Below are 27,122 nucleotides of genomic sequence, written 5' to 3'. Positions count from 1 at the left end.
TATTATAATATATTTTTACCTCTGTGATTACCTTGTATCTAAGCCTCTGCAAACTGCCCCCTTATTTCAGTTCTTTTGACAGACTAGCATTTTTAGCCAATCAGTGCTGACTCCTAGGAGCTTCACGTGCCTGAGCTCAATGTTATCTATGTGAAACACATGAACTAACGCCCTCTAGTGGTGAAAAACTGTCAAAATGCTTTCAGATTAGAGGCGTCCTTCAAGTTCTAAGTAATTTGCACATGAATCTTCTAAGTTTAGCTTTCAACTAAGAATACCAAGAGAACAAAGCAAAATTGGTAATAAAAGTAAATTGCAAAGTTGTTTAAAATTGCATGCCCTATTTAAATCATGAAATTTTTTTTTTTTTTACTTGACTGTCCCTTTAATTTAACCTCTACCAAGACAACCATTTTACATAAAATGAATATATTTTAAATAGGAGCTGGTTACCAATCATTGTTGGTCGAGGTTTACTAGGAATAAAAAATATATATTTGGTTGGTATGCATGAACCTTCTTCCCAGAAGATTTTTTTTCAATCATGACATTGTGCAATGTGACAAAGTATATTTGCTGCCAAAGAAAAAAAATAGGAGCTGGGAAAATTCAAGGAGTGTGTGGCTTCTTAGTTCCCAGGATGTGTCAAATGCTGTCCTATGTTATGTTTTGGTAGAGTTGTATCTTAACATGTTAATTAGCTAAACAATTTTATAAAAAGATAAACGTGTTGAAACTAAACATTGATATGAAATAAATACAAGTATTAAGCAATTCTAAATTAATCTACCAAAATAGGAAATATGCTGTTAATAAAGAATGGGATGCAATGATACAAATTACCAATGTGACAAATTCTCTAATTTCCATTTTAAAATGTAATATTTATAAAAAGATAAATATTTTTTGCCACACTGTAAAATAGTCTTCACTGTTCAGTGAAAGTTGACTTAAATGTTTATATGAAACTGATCCTTTGTATTTGTATATTTCTCATTTATGTCATTTCTGACTTACTACTTGAGCTCAGTGAAAATACGAGTGGCTGTGGTTGCAGATTCACACAGGCATTCAACTGCTTAGCCGGCAAAGTACATAATTAAAGGATAATATATACATTAACACAAGCTCCAGTTTATGCTTTTTATGAGAGCTTAGTGAAAATATTTCTTAATCCTTAAATATTGGGCTATAGTAATTCATAAAAATGGTGTCATAGATGAATTGATATGTACTGCAATTGTGATGACATGTAGGTGTAAAACAATTAGTTCTAATGAAATCTCTTTTGAATGTAAACTAAGTTTGACTAAAAGTTTGAAAATGTCCTAACCCTGTGATAGACAATAGCCTCATAATAAATTAAAATGTAAATTTTCCTCAATAGAAGATTGTTAAAACAAAAGTGCTTTACATATTATGAATGCATGAAGCATAATTAAAGGGACAGTAAACCTCTTGTAATTACAATGTTTTGCAGTAAGCTAACTTAATGTGTGAGTTTGAAAATAATTTAGATTATAACCGTGTTTGCTGCAGTTGTTTTTTTTTTTTTTTTATATCCAAACTCATTTAGTAGCTAACCACCTACCTTATTTGGAGAGTCAATCTGGGCTAGGTGAGGCTAGCCACAGTGATTATATTAGAAAAATGTATGGTTCTTATCTTAATTAAGGACAGATATGTGGCAGGTTTAGGCTTGCATAGCTTGTTGTGTGCACTATCATTTCTCAAAATTGGGAAGATCTTAATTCCTTTCATAAATGTGGTTAGAGTCCACGAGCCATTACTCTTGGATATTCCACTCCGGGCCACTAGGAGGAGGCAATGATTCCCAAAACTCCAAGTGCACTAAAAAAAACTCCCACCTCATTTGTAAATTAGTCTTATCTTTGCTTTTGCAGGGGTAAGGTAAAGAATTGAGGTGCTCCAGAAGTGCTTCTATTAGAGGGGTTCTTAGACTGATTTGAGGCCCATTTTTCCCTCAGAGACCTGCTATTTGAGACAGAGGAGAATTTTTTGAGTATTGGGTAGTGGCGCAATTATGCACAGTGGGTGTTAGTCACAGACCTTCCACAGGTGTCACTGGGACTGGTCCCTTAGTCTTCTCCTGTTGGATCATCATACTACACGCATGTCAATCCTCTGCTGTCACGTGTACAGTACTGGATTGCCTGTCTACTGGAAGGAGTTTGCTTCTGCAGATAAGTCCGGTAGCGTGGCTACTTCTAAGTAATTGTTTTTGACACTCACATAGCCTGTAGGCTATTAGTAGGTAGATATAGTTTTGCACATGATCTATATGGGTATTTGTTATTTTGTAGGAAATTCCTTCAGGCAGTAGTTTCTGAATATTAAAGTGATTGTTAAGTTTAATGAATAAGTGCCCAGTATCTAAAAATGTTCATAAAAACAGGGGCATTCATTAAACTTTACAAAGACACTTATTTTTTAAAATACTTACCTTTGTGTTATGGTAAACATCCCCTGCCCACAGCTCCTGCTTTCATTAGCATATCAATGACAATCCAGATTCATCATCAATCTGCTACAGAAAGCAGGAGCTGTGGGCGGAGTATTGGCATTATGTTTACCGAAACGCAAAGGTAAGTAGTTTAAAAAAATAAGAATCTTTGTAAAGTTTAATGAATGAAAGTGCCCCTGTTTTTAAGATTATTTATTTATTATTATGAGTCCATTTACATTTACTAGTGGGATATTCACTCCTGGCCAGCAGGAGGAGGCAAAGAGCACCCCAGCAGAGCTGTTAAGTATCACTTCCTTTACCTATAACCCCCAGTCATTCTCTTTGCCTCTGTCAAGGGAGGATGTGCAAAGTTGGTGTCTGAAGATATTTTAATCATTTTTATGGGTACTTTTCCCTGCAAGCAAGGATTTGGGGCTGTGCTGTGTCCATGTCAATCTCTTTAGTAGGAGTAATGGTGGCTTGTTAGAAGGTGGCGAGGTGGTCCTTGCTTTATTTCTAACAATTATGCTATCCCCATTATAGAAAACCAGAGTTGGTTACTCTGTTTTTTTCTTTTTCTACAGGTCACTGTTAGATGGGGAGTAATCTGACACCTAAAAAGCTATTCCCTGCCTGACTACTGCTTTCACAGCTAAGTGCTTTCCCCTCTAGGTTAGAACTTTAGGAGTTAATTATACAAAATTTCTGTTGAAGTATGTACGGTAAGCAGGGGAACTTGTATGCTTTAACAGAGCATATTAGGGCAGGGAACATGTAAGAATGTAACTGCATTTAGGGATTTCTGTCTCAGAGGACTATTTATATAGTGATCTATATAGATGTCTGGGCTCTTTTAATATGAGGTGTTTTTTTTTTTTTTTCTCCTTTACGTTTCGAAGGTGTGTTTGGTGTTTTTCGGAGTTCCGGCAGCTTCCTGCTGCGGTCATGTGAATTGTCTGTTCAGCTCCTCCGATTGGGTTATTAATGCCTCTCTATTGGAAGCACTTTGTTTTCGCGCCTTTTTTTCTTCTTCAAGTAAAGGGCGTCTGACGTCGTTATATGTATTGCGGTCATGTGACCGCATTTGTTCGGCGCTTCCTCTCTTTGGCTCCAGTGCAGACTGGAGGTCTGTGAAAAGTGGCTGTTAGTGGACGTTTTGTGAGAACCAAGTACTTTTGGGATTTTTCTTTTGGTCTCTAGGAGCGGTAAGCCCTTAGTAGAGCTGAGGTTTATGGTGTCTGGGGTTTTTGCAGCTATCAGTAAACTGTTTGCAGACTTTTTAGCCTGTTTGTTTTTGACTATGCTAGTGTATCTTATAAAGACTTTGCTGTTATTATGGAAACTAATGAAAATTTAAATTTCCCTATTGACAATTTTTTTTTTTGCTTGGAGGCTTAAGTAGTTCCTCCTGTGCAATTTTGTTCCTCTTGTTTAAATAAGACCTTTGTTATTTAAAGATGAGATTTCTCCCCCAGAGCCTTCTGTCTCTCATGATAATATTGTTTTAGCAACACCTCAGCTTTCCCCTCAAACGTCCCAAGCTTCACATGCAGTGCAATGCGGTTCCTCTCAATCACCTCCTTGGGGTGTTTATTTACCTAGGGATTTTGCTACGCAGATAACTTCTCCTTTTAGCAGCTTTATCAGCTTTTCCAAAAACCTCTGGTAAGCGCAAGAGGAAATATAAATGTTAATGTTAATAACATTTCTGACGCCGCTAAGGCTGCGTTAGTCAGTTTATCACAGTTATCTGATGAAAATGATTCCTCAGTGGCTTCTGAGGGTGAATTGTCAGATTCATACTGCAGTTACCAATTCTGCAGATTCAGAGGAGATTCCTTTTTAGATTTAAGTTAGAACATATTTGAGTTCTTTTAAAACAGGTTTGTGCTACTTTGGAAGAATCCGATTCATCTGTCACAGAGAGTTCTAAGAGGTCTAGTAAACTTAATAGGGTATATGATGAACCCTCATCTGTGGAAGTGTTTCCAGTTCCAGACCGTATGGCAGATATCATTACTCAGGAATGGGATCCTTTATCCTCGTCCCCTGTTTTTAAGAAGATGTTTCCTGTTACTGACTCTGTTTGTGACTCGTGGCGCACAGTGCCCAAGGTAGAAGGAACTATTTCTACTCTTGCCAAAAGAACTACTATTCCTATTGAAGATAGTTGTTCTTTCAAAGATCCCATGGATAAGAAGCTTGAGGCTTTTTTGAAAAAATGTACATTCATTATGGGTTACAGTGGGAGCCTGTTGCTAGTATTGCTTCAGTTGCGGGGGCATCATCTTATTGGTGTGATGATTTATCTAATCTTATTTTTGAAGAAACTACTGTAGAGGAGTTCTAAGACAGAATCAAGGCCCTAAAGCTAGCCAATACCTTTATTTGTGATGCCAACATGCAAGTTCTTAGACTAGGAGCTAAGATTTCTTGTTTTACTATTTTAACTTGCAGAGCTCTGTGGTTAACGTCTTGGTCTGCAGATGTCACATCCAAGTCCAAGCTTTTATCTTTACCTTATAAGGGTGTAAAACCTTGTTTGGTCCAGGTCTGACTGAAATTATTTCCGATATTACAGGTGGAAAGGGTTCCTTTCTACCTCAGGATATAAAGAATAGGCCCAAGGGTTGCCAGAATTCCAATTTTCATTCCTTTCATAACTTTAACAGACAAAAGTCTTCCTCCTCCTCTTCCAAGTCGGATCACTCCAAGTCTTCTTGGGGTCCAGTCAGCCTTGGAATAAAGAAAAGCAAGCCAAGAAGCCTTCCGTTGATTCAAATCAGTATGAAGGGTCCGCCCCCGATCCTGTCTTGAATCAGGTGGGGGCAGGTTCTCTTTTTTTCGGCAGGCTTGGACACATGATGTCCTAGATCCTTGGGTCATAGACATAGTCTCCCAAGGTTACAGAATAGGATTCAAATCTTGTCCTCCCAGGGGCAGATTCCATCTGTCAAGGTTATCGGTGAATCAGATAAAGAAAGAGACTTTCTTAAACTGCGTAAAAGACCTTTCCTCCCTGGCAGTAATTGTTTCTGTTCCTCTAGAGAAACAGGGGCTAGGATTCTATTCAAATCTATTTGTAGTGCCCAGAAAGGAGGGCACTTTCCGTCCCAATATTGGACCTAAAGTGTCTGAATCAATACCTCAGGGTTCCATCCTTCAAGATGGAGACTATCCACTCTATTCTTCCTTTTGGTTCAAGAGGTTCAGTTCATAATGACTATAGATCTGAAGGACATGTATCTTCATGTTCCCATTCACATGGATCATTATGAGTATCTGAGGTTTGCCTTATTGGACAAACATTTCCAGTTTGTTGCCCTTCCTTTTGGTCTTGCTACAGCTCCCAGAATCTTTACAAAGGTTTTGGGGGCTCTTCTGGCAGTGGTCAGATCCCAGGGTCGTCTTTTCATCTAGTAAGATCTCATACAGAGATGTTGTTGTCTATTCTACGTTCCCACGGTTGGAAAGTGAACCTGGGAACGAGTTCCCTTGTACCAGATACAAGGGTATGTTTTTTAGGAACAATTATAGATTCTTTCTCCATTAAGGTTTTTCTGACAGATGCCAGAAAATCAAAACTTCATGCTTCATGCCTTTCTCTCCAGACTACTGTTAATCCATCAGTGGCTCAATTCATAGAGATAATCGGTCTGATGGTAGCTTCCATGGACATCATTCCTTTTTGCTTGGTTCCATCTGAGACCTCTGCAACTATGCATGCTCAGTCAATGGAACAGGGATCACTCAGATCTCTTGTAGAGGATAAATCTGGACTCCCCAACAAGAGTCTCTCTCATGGTGGACTTCACAGGACCATCTGTCTCAGGGGAAAAGTTTCCTGAGGCCGTCCTGGTTAATTGTGACCACAAACGCCAGACTAATGGGCTGGGGAGCAGTTTGGGGTTCCTTAAAAGCTCAGGGGCTGTGGACTCCGGAGGAGTCATCTCTTTCAATAAACATCTTAGAATTTAGAGCAATCTTCAATGTTTTGAAAACTTGGCCTCAACTAGCTTTGATCCGGTTTATCAGATTCCAGTTGGACAACATTACTTCGGTGGCTTACATCAACCACCAAGGGGGGGGGACCTCAGAGTTACTTAGCAAAAATGAGGCTTCTCTAGAACAAATTTGCAAGGCAGCAACATGGTCTTACTTACATACTAAACTCCAACAATGTTTCTTTCATGTAATTGGCAAGAGTCCATGAGCTAGTGACGTATGGGATATACATTCCTACCAGGAGGGGCAAAGTTTCCCAAACCTCAAAATGCCTATAAATACACCCCCACCACACCCACAATTCAGTTTTACAAACGTTGCCTCCTATGGAGGTGGTGAAGTAAGTTTGTGCTAGATTTCTACGTTGATATGCGCTTCTTAGCATGCTGACGCCTGGTTCCTCTCAGAGTGCAGTGAATGACAGAGGGATGTGAAGGGAGTATTACCTATTGAATGCAATGGTCATCCTAACAGAGATCTATTTCATAGGTTCTCTGTTATTGGTCGTAGAGATTCATCTCCTACCTCCCTTCTCAGATCGACGATATACTCTTATATACTATTACCTCTGTTGATTCTCGTTTCAGTACTGGTTTGGCTATCTACTTTATGTAGATGAGTGTCTTTTGGTAAGTAGGTTTTCCTTTATTTAGACACTCTCAGCTATGGTTTGGCACTTTATTTGTAAAGTTCTAAACATGTTTGTACTTATATTTGCCATGATTCAGGTTTATCAGTATACAGGGAGTGCAGAATTATTAGGCAAGTTGTATTTTTGAGGATTAATTTTATTATTGAACAACAACCATGTTCTCAATGAACCCAAAAAACTCATTAATATCAAAGCTGAATAGTTTTGGAAGTAGTTTTTAGTTTGTTTTTAGTTATAGCTATTTTAGGGGGATATCTGTGTGTGGAGGTGACTATTACTGTGCATAATTATTAGGCAACTTAACAAAAAACAAATATATACCCATTTCAATTATTTATTTTTACCAGTGAAACCAATATAACATCTCAACATTCACAAATATACATTTCTGACATTCAAAAACAAAACAAAAACAAATCAGTGACCAATATAGCCACCTTTCTTTGCAAGGACACTCAAAAGCCTGCCATCCATGGATTCTGTCAGTGTTTTGATCTGTTCACCATCAACATTGCGTGCAGCAGCAACGACAGCCTCCCAGACACTGTTCAGAGAGGTGTACTGTTTTCCCTCCTTGTAAATCTCACATTTGATGATGGACCACAGGTTCTCAATGGGGTTCAGATCAGGTGAACAAGGAGGCCATGTCATTAGATTTTCTTCTTTTATATCCTTTCTTGCCAGCCACGCTGTGGAGTACTTGGACGCGTGTGATGGAGCATTGTCCTGCATGAAAATCATGTTTTTCTTGAAGGATGCAGACTTCTTCCTGTACCACTGCTTGAAGAAGGTGTCTTCCAGAAACTGGCAGTAGGACTGGGAGTTGAGCTTGTCTCCATCCTCAACCCGAAAAGGCCCCACAAGCTCATCTTTGATGATACCAGCCCAAACCAGTACTCCACCTCCACCTTGCTGGCGTCTGAGTCGGACTGGAGCTCTCTGCCCTTTACCAATCCAGCCACGGGCCCATCCATCTGGCCCATCAAGACTCACTCTCATTTCATCAGTCCATAAAACCTTAGAAAAATCAGTCTTGAGATATTTCTTGGCCCAGTCTTGACGTTTCAGCTTGTGTGTCTTGTTCAGTGGTGGTCGTCTTTCAGCCTTTCTTACCTTAGCCATGACTCTGAGTATTGCACACCTTGTGCTTTTGGGCACTCCAGTGATGTTGCAGCTCTGAAATATGGCCAAACTGGTGGCAAGTGGCATCTTGGCAGCTGCACGCTTGACTTTTCTCAGTTCATGGGCAGTTATTTTGCGCCTTGGTTTTTCCACACGCTTCTTGCGACCCTGTTGACTATTTTGAATGAAACGCTTGATTGTTCGATGATCATGCTTCAGAAGCTTTGCAATTTTAAGAGTGCTGCATCCCTCTGCAAGATATCTCACTATTTTTGACTTTTCTGAGCCTGTCAAGTCCTTCTTTTGACCCATTTTGCCAAAGGAAAGGAAGTTGCCTAATAATTATGCACACCTGATATAGGGTGTTGATGTCATTAGACCACACCCCTTCTCATTACAGAGATGCACATCACCTAATATGCTTAATTGGTAGTAGGCTTTCGAGCCTATACAGCTTGGAGTAAGACAACATGCATAAAGAGGATGATGTGGTCAAAATACTCATTTGCCTAATAATTCTGCACTCCCTGTATTTCCTTTTTGCAGACTGTCAGCTTCATTTTGGGAAATGCATTTAAAAAAAAAAAAAAAATTTACCTGGAATTTTCAAATTGACTTTCTTTCTAAATTGCGAGCTGTAAGGCTTGCGGGTGCGCAAAATGCTAAAATTTATTGTTTCATTTTTGGCGCAAGACTTTTTTGGCGCGAGAATTACGCTTGTTGACGTATTTTCGTCATTTCCGGCGTCTTAGTTGGCACCGAGAATTTTCACATAGTTGCGTCATCTATGACGCTTGTGTTTGTTGCAGACGTTCTTGGCGCCAAAAAATATTTTGTCAGTTGTGGGCGTCATACTTGGCGCCAGATTTCTGACATTATTTAAGTCTTTATTTCATTCTGGTTTTCAGAGGCTTATTTTGTTTGCATTTTGTTCCCATTCCTGAAACTGTCATTTAAGGAAATTGATATTTCTCTTGTTAAGTGTATTCAGTCCACGGGTCATCCATTACTTATGGGATTATATCTCCTTCCCAACAGGAAGTTGCAAGAGGATCACCCAAGCAGAGCTGCTACATAGCTCCTCCCCTCACATGTCATATCCAGTCATTCTCTTGCAACTCAACTAGATAGGTCGTTGTGAGAGGTCTGTGGTGTTTTTTATACTTAGTTTATTCTTCAATTAAAAGTTTGTTATTTTAAATGGCACCGGAGTGTGCTGTTTGTTCTCAGGCAGTATTTAGAAGAAGAATCTGCCTGCGTTTTCTATGATCTTAGCAGAAGTAACTAAGATCCACTGGCTGTTCTCGCACATTCTGAGGAGTGGGGTAACTTTCAGAAAGGGAATAGCATGTGGGGAATCCTGCAAACAAGGTATGTGCAGTAAATTATTTTTCTAAGGAATGGAATTGACTAAGAAAATACTGCTGATACCGATGTAATGTAAGTACAGCCTTAAATGCAGTAGCGACTGGTATCAGGCTGATGAATGTATGTACAATAAGAAATTTTCTAAGGAATGGAATTTGACTAAGAAAATACTGTTAATACTGAAGTAATGTATGAGCCTTAACTGCAGTAGAAGCGACTGGTAGCAGGCTTATTAATAACACTACCTAATTTTTAAAGTGCATGTTTAAAACGTTTACTGGCATGTTATTCATTTTTTGTGAGGTACTTTGGTGATAAATCTTTTGGGGCATGATTTTCCACATGGCTGTCGTTTATTTCTGCATAGAAACGGTTAACTGAGGTTTCCCACTGTTGTAATATGAGTGGGAGGGGCCTATTTTAGCGCTTTTTTGCGCAGTAAAAATTCAGTTACAGTCTTCCTGCTTCTTCCTCCTTGATCCAGGACGTCTCTAGAGAGCTCAGGGGTCTTCAAAATTCATTTTGAGGGAGGTAATCAGTCACAGCAGACCTGTGACAGTGTGTTTGACTGTGATAAAAACGTTAATTGTTAAATTGATTATCCGTTTTTGGGTATTAAGGGGTTAATCATCCATTTGCTAGTGGGTGCAATGCTTTGCTAACTTAATACATTTACTGTGAAAATTTGGTTGCTATAACTGATTTGGTTCATTGTTATTTCAACTGTGACGATTTTTTGTGCTTCTTAAAGGCGCAGTAGCGTTTTTTTTTTTTTATATTGCTTGTAAACTTATTGAAAGGATTTTCCAAACTTGCTAGTCTCATTGCTAGTCTGTTTAAACATGTCTGTTCACTGTGTTTGAAGGCCAATGTGGAGCCCCATAGAAATATGTGTACTAAATGTATTGATGTCACTTTGAATAAAAGTCCATTTTTATCTGTAAAGAAATTATCACCAGACAACGAGGGGGAAGTTATGCCGACTAACTCTCCTCACGTGTCAGTACCTTCGCCTCCCGCTCAGGAGGCGTGTGATATTGTGGCGCCAAGTACATCAGAGAGGCCCATACAAATCACTTTGCAAGACATGGCTGCTGTTATGACAGAGGTATTATCTAAATTGCCAGAATTAAGAGGCAAGCGCGATAGCTCTGGGTTAAGGACAGAGCGCGCTGATGATGTGAGAGCCATGTCCGAAACTGCGTCACAATTTGCAGAACATGAGGACAGAGAGCTTCATTCTGTGGGTGACGGATCTGATCCAGGGAGACCGGATTCAGAGATTTCTAATTTTAAATTTAAGCTTGAGAACCTCCGTGTATTGCTAGGGGAGGTATTAGCGGCTCTGAATGATTGTAACACGGTTGCAATTCCAGAGAAAGTATGTCGGTTGGATAGATACTTTGCGGTACCGGTGTGTACTGACGTTTTTCCTATACCAAAAAGGCTTACAGAAATTATTAGCAAGGAGTGGGATAGACCCGGTGTGCCCTTTTCCCCTCCTCCGATATTTAGAAAAATGTTTCCAATAGACGCCACCACACGAGACTTATGGCAGACAGTCCCTAAGGTGGAGGGAGCAGTTTCTACTTTAGCTAAACGTACCACTATCCCGGTGGAGGATAGTTGTGCTTTTTCGGATCCAATGGATAAAAAAATAGGTTACCTTAAGAAAATGTTTGTTCAACAAGGTTTTATCTTACAGCCCCTTGCATGCATTGCGCCTGTCACTGCTGCTGCGGCATTCTGGTTTGAGTCTCTGGAAGAGGGCCATTCGCACAGCTCCATTGGATGAGATTATGGTCAAGCTTAAAGCACTTAAGCTAGCTAATGCCATTTGGTTTCTGATCGCCGTTGTACACTTTAACCAAACTAACGGCTAAGAACTCGGAATCGCCATCCAGGCGCGCAGAGCGCTATGGCTTTAATCCTGGTCAGCTGACGTGACTTCTAAATCTAAATTGCTTAATATTCCCCTTTCAAGGGGCAGACCTTATTCGGGCCCGGCCTTGAAAGAAATTATTGCTCGACATTACTGGAGGTAAGGGTCACACCCTTCCTCAGGACAGGGCCAAATCAAAGGCCAAACAGTCTAATTTTCGTGCCTTTCGTAACTTCAAGGCAAGGAAGCAGCATCAACTTCCTCGCCTCCAAAACGGGGAAGGAACTGTTGTTCGTTTACAGAACAGGGCTGGAAAGCTAACCAGCCCTGGAACAAGGGCAAGCAGGCCAGAAAGCCTACTTCCTGCCCCTAAGACAGCATGAAGAGAGGGCCCCCTACTCCGGAACACGGATCTAGTGGGGGGCAGACTTTCTCTCTACGCCCAGGCTTGGGCAAGAGATGTCCAGGATCCCTGGGCGTTGGAGATCATATCTCACGGATATCTTCTGGACTTCAAAGCTTCTCTCCACAAGGGAGATTTCATCTTTCAAGGGTTATCAGCAAACCAATAAAGAAAGAGGCATTTCCTACGCTGTGTACAAGTACCTCCTTAGTAATGGGGGTGATCCACCCAGTTCCGCGGACGGAACAAGGGCAAGGGTTTTACCTCAAATCTGTTTGTGGTTCCCAAGGAAAGAGGGAACCTTCAGACCAATCTTGGGACTAAAAATCTTAAACAAAATTCCTAAGAGGTTCCCATCATTCAAAATGGAAACTATTCGAACCATCCTACCCATGATCCAAGAGGGTCAATACATGACCACAGTAGACTTAAAGGATGCCTACCTTCATATACCGATTCACAAAGATCATTATCGGTACCTAAGATTTGCCTTTCTAGACAGGCATTACCAGTTTATAGCTCTTCCCTTCAGGGTTAGCTACGGCACCGAGAATTTTTACAAAGGTTCTGGGGCTCACTTCTAGCGGTGCTAAGACCGCGAGGCATAGCGGTGGCTCCGTACCTAGACGACATTCTGATACAAGCGTCAAGTTTTCAAATTGCCAAGTCTCATACAGAGAGAGTTCTGGCATTTCTGAGGTCGCATGGGTGGAAGGTGAACGTGGAAAAGAGTTCTCTGTCACCACTCACAAGAGTCTCCTTCCTAGGGACTCTGATAGATTCCGTAGAAATGAAAATTTACCTGACGGAGGCCAGGTTATCAAAACTTTTAAATGCTTGCCGTGCCCTTCATTCCATTCCACGCCCGTCAGTAGCTCAGTGCATGGAAGTAATCTGCTTAATGGTAGCGGCAATGGACATAGTACCATTTGCGCGCCTGCATCTCAGACCTCTGCAATTATGCATGCTAAGTCAGTGGAATGGGGATTACTCAGATTTGTCCCCTCTGCTAAATCTGGATCAAGAGACCAGAGATTCTCTTCTCTGGTGGCTTTCTCGGGTCCATCTGTCCAAGGGGATGACCTTTCGCAGACCAGATTGGACAATTGTAACAACAGATGCCAGCCTTCTAGGTTGGGGCGCAGTCTGGAACTCCCTGAAGGCTCAGGGATTATGGACTCAGGAGGAGAAACTCCTCCCAATAAATATTCTGGAGTTGAGAGCAATATTCAATGCTCTTCTAGCTTGGCCTCAGTTAGCAACACTGAGGTTCATCAGATTTCAGTCGGACAACATCACGACTGTGGCCTACATCAACCATCAAGGGGGAACCAGGAGTTCCCTAGCGATGTTGGAAGTCTCAAAGATAATTTGCTGGGCAGAGTCTCACTCTTGCTACCTGTCAGCGATCTACATCCCAGGCGTGGAGAACTGGGAGGCGGACTTTCTAAGTCGCCAGACTTTTCATCCGGGGGAGTGGGAACTTCATCCGGAGGTCTTCGCTCAACTGATTCATCGTTGGGGCAAACCAGAACTGGATCTCATGGCGTCTCGCCAGAACGCCAAGCTTCCTTGTTACGGATTCAGGTCCAGGGACCTGGGAGCGGCGCTGATAGATGTTCTGGCAGCCCCTTGGGTCTTCAACATGGCTTATGTGTTTCCACCATTTCCGATGCTACCTCGACTGATTGCCAAGATCAAACAGGAGAGAGCATCGGTGATTCTGATAGCGCCTGTGTGGCCACGCAGGACCTGGTATGCAGACCTAGTGGACATGTCGTCCTGTCCACCATGGTCTCTACCTCTGAGGCAGGACCTTCTAATACAAGGTCCTTTCAACCATCCAAATCTAATTTCTCTGAGGCTGACTGCATGGAGATTGAACGCTTGATCCTATCAAAGCGTGGCTTCTCGGAGTCAGTTATTGATACCTTAATACAGGCACGGAAGCCTGTTACCAGAAAAATTTACCATAAGATATGGCGTAAATATTTATATTGGTGCGAATCCAAGGGTTACTCATTGAGTAAGGTTAGGATTCCTAGGATATTGTCCTACAAGAGGGTTTAGAAAAGGGCTTATCTGCTAGTTCGTTAAAGGGACAGATTTCTGCTCTGTCTATTCTCTTACACAAACGTCTGGCAGAAGTTCCAGACGTCCAGGCTTTTTGTCAGGCTTTGGCTAGGATTAAGCCTGTGTTTAAGACGGTTGCTCCTCCGTGGAGCTTAAACTTGGTTCTTAAAGTTCTTCAAGGGGTTCCGTTTGAACCCCTTCATTCCATTGATATTAAGCTTTTATCTTGGAAAGTTCTGTTTTTGATGGCTATTTCCTCGGCTCGAAGAGTCTCTGAGTTATCGGCCTTACATTGTGATTCTCCTTATCTGATTTTCCATTCAGACAAGGTAGTTCTGCGTACTAAACCTGGGTTTTTACCTAAGGTAGTTTCTAACAGAAATATCAATCAGGAGATTGTTGTTCCATCATTATGTCCTAATCCTTCTTCAAAGAAGGAACGACTTTGCATAATCTGGACGTAGTCCGTGCCCTGAAGTTCTATTTACAGGCAACTAAAGATTTTCGTCAAACTTCTTCCCTGTTTGTCGTGTACTCTGGTCAGAGGAGAGGTCAAAAAGCTTCGGCAACCTCTCTCTCCTTTTGGCTTCGTAGAATAATACGTTTAGCCTATGAGACTGCTGGGCAGCAGCCCCCTGAAAGAATTACAGCTCATTCCACTAGAGCTGTGGCTTCCACCTGGGCCTTTAAAAATGAGGCCTCTGTTGAACAGATTTGCAAGGCTGCAACTTGGTCTTCGCTTCACACTTTTTCAAAATTTACAAATTTAACACTTTTGCTTCTTCGGAGGCTGTTTTTGGGAGAAAGGTTCTACAGGCAGTGGTTCCTTCCATTTAAGTTCCTGCCTTGTCCCTCCCATCATCCGTGTACTTTGGCTTTGGTATTGGTATCCCATAAGTAATGGATGATCTGTGGACTGAATACACTTAACAAGAGAAAACATAATTTATGCTTACCTGATAAATTTATTTCTCTTGTAGTGTATTCAGTCCACGGCCCGCCCTGTCTTTTTAAGGCAGATCTAAATTTTAATTAAAACTCCAGTCACCACTGCACCCTATGGTTTCTCCTTTCTTGTCTTGTTTCGGTCGAATGACTGGATATGACATGTGAGGGGAGGAGCTATATAGCAGCTCTGCTTGGGTGATCCTCTTGCAACTTCCTGTTGGGAAGGGAATATATCCCATAAGTAATGGATGATCCTTGGACTGAATACACTACAAGAGAAATAAATTTATCAGGTAAGCATAAAATGTTTTTGCTTTATATGTTGTTTTTCTCTTACATTTGCAAGATAGCTCAAAAACTGTTCCTGTATCAGAAAACACTGTTGGATTCCTGATGACTGATATCAGTCCTACCAAAGGTAAGTTCATTTATTTTAATGTTATGAATTTTTATCTTTAGCTATGGTTTGTAATAAGTTATCATGATAAACTTTTACATGCAGAGTCCATCAGTATTAATGCATTATCTATTGCTATTCTTTTAACATCTAATGTACAAGATATACCTAGGAATTTATAAGAATATTTTTCTGATTCTATTCTAAAGGCTTTGTCTGCCATCCCGCCTTCTAATAAAATGTAAAGGTCTTTTTTTTTTTTTAAACTTCTCATTTAGTTGATGAATTTTCAAATGACCGACAACATACTGAATTATCCTTCTCTGATGATGATTTATCTCATTCAGAATATCCTTCATCAGATATTGACACTAAAAAAATCTACTTTTTTACTTTTAAATAGAGTACATTCGTTCTTTGTTGAAAAGGTGTTGATTATATTGGATATTGAGGAGACTAGTCCTTTTGATTTTAAGACTAGCTAACATTTAAATTCTGCTTATTAACCTCCTGTGGTTTCTGCAGAGGTTTTTTTCCAGTTCCTGATACTAGGGAATGGAATAGGCCTGGGACTTCTTTTATTCCTTTTTTAAGGTTTTTAAATTGTATCCTTTGCCAGCAGTTAGTTTGGAGTTTTGGGGAAAGATCCCCAAAGTTAATGGGCTATCTCTACACTTGTTAAACGTACTACTATTACTATGGAAAATAGTATTTATTTTAAAGATCCTTCAGATGGGAAACTTGTATCTTATCTAAGGAAAATTATTTTATTTTCTGGTCCTTCTCTTAGGCCTGCAATTTATTTGGCTGATGTTGCAACTACTTCAAATTTTTGGTTGGATACTTTAGCGCAACAAGTATCGGATTATGATTTGTTTAGCATTGTTAAGTTGATTCAACATGCTAATAATTTCATTTGTGATGTCATTTTTTTATATTTTCACAATTGAGGTGAAATCTATGTCTTTAGCTATTTTAGCTAGAAGAACTTTGTGACTTAAATCTTGGAATAGTAATTTGATTTCTAAAATCCAGATTTCTATTTTTCCAAGGTAATAAATTCTTTGGTTCACAATTGGATTCAATACTTCCAACTGTTACTCTGGGGAAGGGAGTTTTTTTGCTTCAAGATTAAGTTCTAAGAGTAAATCTTAAGCTTATATTAGTTTTTGTTCTTAATAAGGAACTGAATCCTAATTCTTCCCCAAGTAACATGTTTCTAATTGGAAGCTTTCTTCAAAATGGAATGAATTCAAGCCATTTAAAAGATCAAAGTCAGCCCCCAAATTTGCATGAAGGTGCGGCCCTTATTCCAGCTTAGCTGGTAAGGGGCAGGTTAAGACTTTTCTAAAAGTTGTTTGGTTCAATTTGGTCCAAACTTCTTAGATTGGGGTACAGAATAACATTCAAGATCGCCTGTGAGAAGTCTTTTTCTTTCTAGCATATTCCAGCTATTCCAGTAAAGGCTCAGACTTTCCTGAAGTGTGTTTCAGACCTGGAGTTATCTGGGGTATTCATACCAGTTCCATTTCAGGAACGGAGTCTGGGGTTTTGTTCAGAACTATTCATTGTCCCAAAGATAGAAAATATTTTTGAAATGTCATGTAAGAGGACCATCTTTCAGAATGGTGTTTATATGGTCTATTCTGCCTTTTGGTCAGCAAGGGCATTATTTGCCTACAATAGACTTACAGGATGCATATCTTCATATTCTGTTTTCATTCAGATTATTTTAATTTTCTGAGATTCTCTTTTTTAGACAAGCATTACCAATTTGTTGCTTTTCCTTTCTGGCCTAGCGACAGCTCTAGGAATCTTTTCAAAAGGTTCTCTGTGTTTCCTTATTTGGACGATATCGTGGTATTTGCTCAGTCTTTTCGTTCTGCAGAATCTCATACGTTTCAACTTCTGTTGTTTCTTCAAGGACATGGTTGGAGGATCATTTTACCAAAAGTTCCTTGATTCCTCAAGACAAGGGTCACCTTTTTTAGGTTTCCAGATAGATTGTGTCAATGTCTTTGTTTCTAACAGACAAGAGACAATTTTTATTGGGTTCAGAGTGTCGGAACTTTTAGTCTCTATTATTTCCTTCAGTAGCTATATGCATGGAAGTTTTAGATCTCATGACTGCAGCATTGGATTCGATTCTCTTTGCTCATTTTCATATGAAACCTCTCCAGTTTTTAATGCTGAATTAATGGTGCAGAGATTATTCTAGGATATCACATTTAATATCATTGAATCCCAATATTCAACTATGTCTGACTTGGTGGTTAGATCACCATTGTATAGTTCTACGGGTCTCTTTGGTTCATCCAACCTGGACCATGATCTCAACAGATGCAAGTCTTTTAGGTTGGGAAGCTGTCTGGGGATCTCTGACAGCACAAGGGGTTTGGAAATCTCAAGAGGCGAGATTATCTATCAATATTTTGGAACTCCGTGCGATTCTCAGAGTTCTTCAGTTTTGGCTTCTATTTGAAGAGAGAGACATTTATTGGTTTTCAGACAGACAATGTCACAACTGTGGCGTATGTCAATCACTAGGGTGGGACTCTCAGTCCTCACGCTATGGAAGAAGTATTTTGGATACTTGCTTGGGCAAAATCCAGCTCCTGTCTAATTTCTGTGGTCCATATCCCAGGTATAGACAATTGGGAAGCGGATTATCTTTGTCATCAAGCTTTACATTCGGGAGAATGGTCTCTTCACCCAGATGTCTTTTTTTCAAGTTGTTCAGATGTGCGGGCTTCCAGAAATAGATCTGATGGCATCTCATCTAAACAAGAAACTTCCCAGGTACCTATCTAGGTCCAGGGATCCTCAGGCGGAAGCAGTGGATGCATTGACACTTCTTTGGAGTTCTCAACCTGCCTATATTTTTCCGCCTCTAGTTCTTCTTCCAAGAGTGATTTTCAAAATCATCATGGGGCAATTGTTTGTGCTGCTGGTGGCTCCAGCATGGCCGCTCAGGTTTTGGTATGTGGATCTTGTTCGGATGTTCAGTTGCCAACCTTGGCCATTTCCATTAAGGCCAGACCTTATATCTCAAGGTTTGTTTTTCCATCATGATTTCAAATCATTAAATTTGATGGTATGGAGATTGAATGCTTAGTCATAGAGAAGTTTCTCTGACTCGGTGATTAAAACTATGTTGCAGGCTTGTAAATCTGTGTCTAGAAAGATTTATTATCGAGTTTGGAAGACTTACATTTCATGGTGTTCTTCTCATAAATTCTCTTGGCATTCTTTTAGAATTCCTAGAATTTTTCAGTTTCTTCAGGATGGTTTGGATAAGGGTTTGTCTGCAAGTTCCTTGAAATGACAAATCTCAGCTCTTTCTGTTCTGTTTCACAGAAAAATTGCTAATTTTCCTGATATTCATTGTTTTGTACCGGCTTTGGTTCATATCAAGCCTGTCATTAAGCCAATTTCTTCTCCTTGGAGTCTTAATTTGGTTTTGAGGGCTTTACAGGCTCCTCTGTTTGAGCCTATGCATTCTCTGGACATTAAATTACTTGCTTGGAAAGTATTGTTCCTTTTGGCCATCTCTTCTGCTAGAAGAGTTTCTGTTTTATCTGCTCTTTCTTGTGAGTCTCCTTTTCTGATTTTTCATCAGGATAATGCGGTTTTTGCGGACTTCGTTTAAATTTTTACCTAAAGTTGTGAACTTCAACAACATTAGTAGAGAAATTGTTGTCCCTTCTTTGTGCCCTAATCCTAAGAATTCTCTGGAGAGATCCTTACATTCTTTGGATGTGGTAAGAGCTTCAAAATATTATATTGAAGCTACTTTCAGGAAGACTTCTAGTCTATTTGTTATCTTTTCCAGTTCTAGGAAAGGTCAGAAGGCTTCTGCCATTTCTTTGGCATCTTGATTAAAGCTTTTGTTTCATCATGCTTATTTGGAGTCGGGTAATTCCCCGCCTCAGAGGATTAAGGCTCATTCTACTAGGTCAGTCTCTACTTCCTGGGCTTTTAAGCATGCAGCTTCTGTTGATTAGATTTGCCAAGCAGCAACTTGGTCTTCTTTGCTTACTTTTTCCTAAATTCTACCATTTTGATGTTTTCTCTTCTTCAGAAGCAGTTTTTAGTAGAAAAATACTTTAGGCAGCTGTTTCAGTTTGATTCTTCTGCTTATATTTTCTTTTTTTTTTCATTATATGATTAAAACTTCTGATTTGGGTTGTGGATTATTTTTTCAGCGGAATTGGCTGTCTTTATTTTTATCCCTCCCTCTCTAGTGAATCTTGTGTGGAGTTCCACATCTTGGGTATTTGCTATCCCATATGTCACTAGCTCATGGACTCTTGCCAATTACATGAAAGAAAACATAATTTATGTAAGAATTTACCTGATAAATTCATTTCTTTCATATTGGCAAGCGTCCATGAGGCCCACCCTTTTTATGGTGGTTATGATTTTTTTGTATAAAGCACAATTATTCCAATTCCTTGTTGATGCTTTCGCTCCTTTCTTATCACCCCACTTCTTGGCTATTCGTTAAACTGAATTGTGGGTGTGGTGGGGGGTGTATTTATAGGCATTTTGAGGTTTGGGAAACTTTGCCCCTCCTGGTAGGAATGTATATCCCATACGTCACTAGCTCATGGACTCTTGCCAATATGAAAGAAATTAATCAGGTAAATTCTTACATAAATTATGTTTTTTGCTTCTTAGGAAGCGGCTTTTGGTAAGATGGTTCTCCAGACAGCGTTGTCTGGAAATTTAGGTGTTTGCCTTTTTAAAAAAAAAAAGTTTATCCTGCCTAAATTATTTGTGGATTCCACAGCTTGGGTATTAGGTTCCAGACGTAATGGACTTGTGGACTCTTATCACCTTATGAAATAAAACAAAATTCATGCTTATCTTGTAAATTTAATTTCTTTCTAGGTGGTGAGAGTCCACGAGGCCCGACCAATTTGTTTCATTTTGTAAAAAATTTTTTCTAGTGGCAGTTCTAGTTTTGCACCTCAGTTTTCCTGCTCTTTTCATTCCTACCTTTCTACTTCCCCTTTCTTGGCTATACCTACGACTGGCTTAAAAGAGATGTGGGAGGGATTAAGCACTCTTGGAGTTTTGGGATTCTTTGCCTGCTCCTAGTGGCCAGGACTTGAATCCCAGAAAGAGAAGTAATGGACTTGAGGACTCTTACCACCTTGAAAGAAATTGATTTATCAGGTAAGCATAAATTAGTTTTTTTTTCTTTAGGGATATAGCATGTATTTTTAAACAACTTTAAAATGTACTTCTATTATTTATCTTGTTTCAATCTCTTGGCATCCTTTGTTGAAGGTGCAGCCATGCACTACTGGAAACTAGCTGAACATATTGGTAAGCCAATTACAAGAAGCATATATGTACAGACACCAATCAGCAGCTAGCTCCTGAGCCTACCAAGGTATTCTTTTCAACAAAGGATATCAAGAAAACAAAAAATTACATAGTAGAAATAAAATGGAAAGTTGCTTAAAGGGATAGTAAAGTCCAAATTAAACTTTCATGATTCAGATAGGGCATGTCATTTTAAACAACTTTCTAATTTACTTTTATCATCAAATTTGCTTTGTTCTCTTGGTGTTCTTAGTTAAAGTGATGGTACATTTGCTTTCATAACTTTACAGATTCTGAAAGCTCTTGTCATTACTAGCATATTGATGTGCTTATTTTTTTCAAAACTCAATTAAACTTCTAGAAATCTACGTTTTTTTCAGGCTCCATTACCTGATTCAATACATCCCCTGTCAGAAATTTTCTGAATGTGGTATTTGATTGGCATCTGTTTCAGGAGCCTCACCATGCCCCCATGGATTTTACTAACAGCACGCTCCCGTGCTTGTAACTCTGCCTGGAAGTAAAACTGCGCATGTGCAACTCAATACGCTATTTGCGCAACTAAATACCTGTACCCATTAGCAGCCTCACTGTTTTAGTTGCGCAAATAGCGTATTGAGTTGCGCATGCGCAGTTTTACTTCCAGGCAGAGTTACAAGCACGGGAGCATGCTGTGAGTAAAATCCATGGGGCGGATGGTGAGGCTCCTATTGGCTTTAACAGATGGGCTGCATTGAATCAGGTAACGGAGCCTTAAACTTCTAAAAATCAAAGTTTTATGTTTTTTTATTGAGTTTTGAAAAAAAATAAGAACATCAATATGCTAGTAATGACAAGAGCTTTCAGAATATGTAAAGTTATGATGGCAAATTTACCATCACTTTAAAGCTAAACCTAGGTAGGCTCATATGCTAATTTCTAAGCCCTTGAAGTCCGCTTCTTATCTGAAATGCATTTGACAGTTTTTCACAGCTAGAGGGCATTTGTTCATGTGTTTCATATAAATAATATTGTGCTCACGCATGTGAAGTTATTTAAGAGTCAGCACTAATTGCCTGAAATGCAAGTCTGTCAAAAGATCTGAGATAAGGAGGCAGTCTGCAGCAACTTAGATACAAGGTAATTACAGAGGTAAAAAGTATATTTCTATAACAGTGTTGGTTATGCAAAACTGGGTAATTGTGAATAAAGGGATTGTCTATCCTTTTAAACAATAAAATTTTTGGTGTTTACTATCTCTTTAAATTGTTTGCTGTATCTGAATCGGGAAATAATTTTTTTGGGTTTCAGGTCCCTTAAAATTATAGGAAGCAGATGCAAAATGAATAATAAAAGTATATTAATTTGCTTTCCTTGCAGTATTACAGAGCTGAGGTAGAGGCCCTTCATTCTTCTGGAACAACAGCCGTTGTTAAATTTTGTGACTATGGAAATTATGAGGAAGTCCTTTTAGACGACATTCGGCCTATTCAAGCAGAGGCATGGGTACGTGATCAAAAATGACACCACAATCAAATTTGTAGCTCATAATTTTCTTGAAGACGAACCAGATGTAATTCCAGAAGAAGCAATGATTTGTAATGTAAACATTATTCAGCACTGTATTTAAAGTATAAATCACCAGTAATGATTCTTGAAATTAATTCTGTTTTCCACTAAAATTTATTAAAACAAATATGGAAGTAGATAATTTTAGTTGCATATCTTACCTTGGAAATATGCACAAGCTTTAATTTCATGTGTATGTATATGTGTGTGTTTATGTATATGTATGTATATATATATATATATATATATATATATATATATATATATATATAAATCAAATAGATATATGAAATTGAAGCCTATGCAAATAAGTAAAACAATTTGAATCAATTTTAGTTACTGCTTAGTAAGCCAATATGAGTGTTATTTTAAAATTTACATTATTGTACCACGTTTGCCCAAATAAGCCACAACTGAATGGATCGTGTCTTGTTCTGTATATGAGATTTATAATATTTTTTCTCTCACTCTACATACTTCTGTGTTATTTCCACCTGCAATCCCAGCAGCCCAAAGAAAAAAGTTCAAACTTTGAATGATCTGCTCATACTACAAAAGCAGTGGTATTCATAATGTCCTTTTGCTTTTGAATGACTGCAGCAGCATGAGGTTTTCTAAGCTTTATGCTTTCTGTCAGGAGCCTATTTAAAGGGACATTAAAGTCAAAACTAAACTTTCATGATTCTGATAGTTTATAGTTTAAAAAGAAAATATTCTAATTCTATCAAATTTCTCTTTGTATCCTTTTGCTAAAACTTCTTCCCATGACAGTATCCTGAGATAGGCTAAGGAGTGTGCACACGTGAGCACTCTATGGCTGCAGTGTTTGCGACAATATTTGTTTACAGTTATGCATATATTACTGAAGACAGTTGCACACTTTTGAGCCTAGCGATGTTTGCTCATTTCTTTTTACATTGGAAACGTTATATATTTTTTTTTATTTTTGCTTTGTTGTTTTTTACTATCTGAATCATGAAGTTTTAATTTTAACTTGTATGTCTCTTTAAGCTTCAGTCAATAGGCCCAGGTTTAAAACAGTTATTTATAAGTGGCCGCAGACATCACATGCTCTTTGCACAGTTCCCATATGTGTTTATCACATTGATAATGAAATAATATTGCATGTTTTAAATACGATTAAAATGTTTCCAATATATAAGACAAACTGTATTCAGAAATCAATTTGAGACGTGTATTTGACGATTAGGCAAGTTCCAGGTCATTTGTGAACACAATTATATTAGAAATTCTTTCATCTATGTAGTTGACATTATACCAAGTTAAAATAAGTATTAGCAACAATAATCTCATGTGTACAATGATATAGATTCTCTCTGTCAGGTGCCAAACCGTTTTCTTCTATATATATATCGCCTGTGTTTGACATATGACGCAAATAGTTAAAAGGATATGAAACCCAAAAAGTTTCTTTTGTGATTCAGACAGAGTTTACCATTTAAACAAAGTTTCCTATTTACTTCTATTATCAAATTTACTTTGTTGCCATGATATACTTTGTCATCTAGTGCTTTTGCAAATGGATAACATTCTTGCAAAACTGCTGCTATATAGTGCGCCAGAAATGGACCGGCTCCTAAGCATATGGCCCTGCTTTTCAACAAAAGATACCAATAGAACGAAGAAAAATAACAATAGAAGTAAATTAGAAAGTTGCTTAAAATTTAAATGACGAGCTCTATCTTAATCATGAAAGAGAGGTTTTGGGTTTCATTATCCTGTTTTAATTACACAAACGACATCTATTTTTCTCAGTTTATGGTATAAAGCTTGTGTTTGTTATAATGTTCTATTACTCTGGAATTGTTAAAATGTTTTAGTTTTTTATTATGTACATTCAGTGTTTTGATCCTTAGCATAAAAAAAGACTTTTGTGAAATGATATGGAGTTACAGTAGCTGAAAATGTTATCAAGAAAATAAACATTATACATAATGATTTAAATCCGCTGTGTTAATTGTGTTGTTTAAATAGGTTTACCTAATTTTCTTAAATGAACTCTGGCTTCACTAATCAATATTAATTTGTGTTATGTTGTAATCTGCAATGTGTAAACAGAAAAATCAATTTTCCCCAGTTGATTTAATACATAGGCATTGTTGCCACAATTCACCGTACAAGCCATTTTCATATTAGAGTATATTTTCTCTGGTTTTTATTTTGTTTTTGCTATATTTTAAGTATCGGGTTTGACATAAGAGAGAAAGCATAGTCTCATTCGCCGTCTTTTAAAGAGACGTTTTAATAGAACAATGAAATGCTCTAATTTTATTTATTTTACTTCAACACTAGAGTTTCTTGCAAACTCTGTCTTTATGTGTTGGCGAATTAGAGCATTTAATATTTTTACTAGGATATCCCTTTAAATGTATCATCATATAATATTGATTCCATCTTTAAATGGCTGGTTTAGGCCATTTACAACATTTAAGAAAAAAAAACTAGGTCACAGTTTGTTTTTCAGCCTATCTAGGTAACGTGTGACAAAGCAAATTTTTTACACAAAAGCAATAGGTGTTTAATGTCCATTTGAGTAATTATTTCATTGTTTGGAAGTTTGCAATACCTCTTTAATTTTGCATTAAAGGGATACTAAACCCATTTTTCTTTCTTTCATGATTCAGAAAGAGCATGCAATTTTAAGCAACTTTTTAATTTACTCCTATTATCAATTTTTCTTTGTTCTCTTGCTATCTTTATTTAAAAAGCAGGAATGTAAAGCTTAATAGCCGGCTCATTTTTGGTTGAGAACCTGGGTTATGCTTGTTTATTGGTTTGCTAATGGAAGCCGCCAATAAGCAAGCGCTATCCATGGTGCTAAACCTAAAATGGGCTGGCTCCTAAGCTTAACATTCCTGCTTTTTAAATAAAGATAGCAAGAGAACGAAGAAAAATTATTAATAGGAGTAAATTATAAAGTTGCTTAAAAATGCATGCTCTATCTGAATCATGGGAAAAAATGGGTTTAGTATCCCTTTAAGTATTTTAAGTTTTAACTGCTATTCAAAGATATAATTCATTTTCAAGAATATTTCTCTAATGCTTTACTGTAGTAACATGTTTATGAAAAATTTGGAGATATTTTAAGAAATCGTATGTATGTTATTTTAAAGTGATTGTAAATTGTAACAAATTACTGCCTAGTATCTAAAAATATTAAAAACATGAGCACTATAATTCATAAAATTTTGAAAGACGCTTCATTTTTTAAATATTTACAATTGAGTGCTGGTAAATATACCGCCGTTCCTCCGCACGCATCTCCTACTTTCTTTAGCAGATTAATGACTAATCCAGATTCCTCCAATTGTTGCGTTCCTCATGAGCTGGGCGCCATATGGGACACGCAACGATTGGAGGAAGCCGGCGGTATGTTTACTATCACACAATGATAAATATTTAAAAAATGAAGTATCTTTCAAAATTTTAATGAATTAAAGTGCCCCTGTTTTTTAAGATTATTTATAGATACTGGGCCGTAAGTCATTAAAATTTACAATCACTTTAAGAAAAAAGTGCTGCATTTGTAAACTGTGCTCAGAGGATGCATCTTACAGCTTACAACAGTGTATTCAAATGGTTTTAGAAACATTGTTTATATTATGAAGCTCTAAAACAAAAGGCCTAAAAAGAGTTCATGATTTGACATTTTATGAAATTGTAATCTCTTCAGCTTTGCTATTGGTAAAAAAAACATTTCTCCCCCTCATCACATAAACCTACATATTTAAGATTCATTACAATTATATACAGACTTAGTTACTTTGTTATAGAATCTGTTATTTTTAGTAAATTTTGAGGTAAAAAATATCTTCCTTTTTTATATATAGATGTTCAGGTGATATTTTCTTATCCGATTTTTACAGTAATGCCGCATCACTTTCATGTGATTTAGCATATAAGTATTATGTCCCTTTAATAACAAATAAAGGGACATTAAATAGATATCAATATCAGCAGTTTTAGCACTACATTAAACTAGAAATAGCGCAACATAATTTGAAGCTGTCATTTTGTTAGTGTTTTACAACTCAACAGCAGTTCAGTGTTAAACCTATTGAAAAGCCTTCTTTTCTTTGCTGAGGCCAATAAGGAGAAAAAAAAATGTGTAAAATTGCTACCATACATAAAATGTTTTTTTGTTTTTTTTTACAGTAAAAGCAGGTCAATTTAAATAATGAAAGTATACTTTCTTTTTAAAGACACAATGAGTCCACGGATTTCATCCTTACTTGTGGAATATCGCCTCCTGGTCAGCAGGAGGAGGCAAAGAGCAGCAGAGCTGTATATATAGCTCCTACCTTCCCTCCCACTCTAGTCATTCTCTTTGCCTGTGTTAGTGATAGGAAGAGGTAAAGTGAGGTGTTAGTTTAGATTCTTCAAGAGTTTATTATTTTTAAAATGGTACCAGTGAGTGCTATTTTATTATAGGTTGTAGCGTATTCCTTGTCAGCCTCTAGAGTAGAGCTACAGGTGACTTTAAAGCAATGGGAACTGGTGGGATTAAAATTCTCACTGCGCCTCCCAGACTGAGTGCTGCCCTGCAGATGATGGTCTTAGCAGATATTAACTAAGACCCTGTATGTCTCCACAGAACTACAGGAGGGAGAAGACCTCTTGATCATGTGGGATCAGTCATGCTGTCGCTCAGCATAGAGGTATGTGCAGCTCTTTACTTTTCTGGGATATTCATTACCTCAGAAGCGGCTGTAACTATTACCTATCTGTTAGTGGGGAAATAATCCTTTATTGTCAGGGCTACCCTCATTTCTATGTACCACTTGACTTTCAGGGAAGATTGAGAGAGATGCGGTGGGAGTGAGTCACGACGAAGGACTATATTATTAAAGGCTCCTACTGTGATGAATTAATCTGTGTGCTTTTAGCAGAGCTCTGATACTT

General features: G+C 38.2%; 1 protein-coding gene across 1 annotated transcript in view; it reads left to right on the top strand.

Moving 5' to 3' along the window:
* Positions 1 to 27,122, top strand: part of TDRD3 (tudor domain containing 3) — a gene marked incomplete in the record, with an annotated part of 1,228,671 nt that overhangs the window by 1,018,170 nt on the left and 183,379 nt on the right. Inside the window, 1 exon segment of the mRNA XM_053707943.1 lies at positions 22,011 to 22,136. Within this exon segment, the coding sequence (XP_053563918.1) occupies positions 22,011 to 22,136 (126 nt within the window).

The sequence above is a fragment of the Bombina bombina genome, chromosome 3, assembly GCF_027579735.1.
Source record: "Bombina bombina isolate aBomBom1 chromosome 3, aBomBom1.pri, whole genome shotgun sequence".
NCBI lineage: Eukaryota > Metazoa > Chordata > Amphibia > Anura > Bombinatoridae > Bombina > Bombina bombina.
The sequence above is the reverse complement of the archived record's forward strand: the minus strand, read 5'-3'. Positions and strand labels throughout refer to the sequence as shown.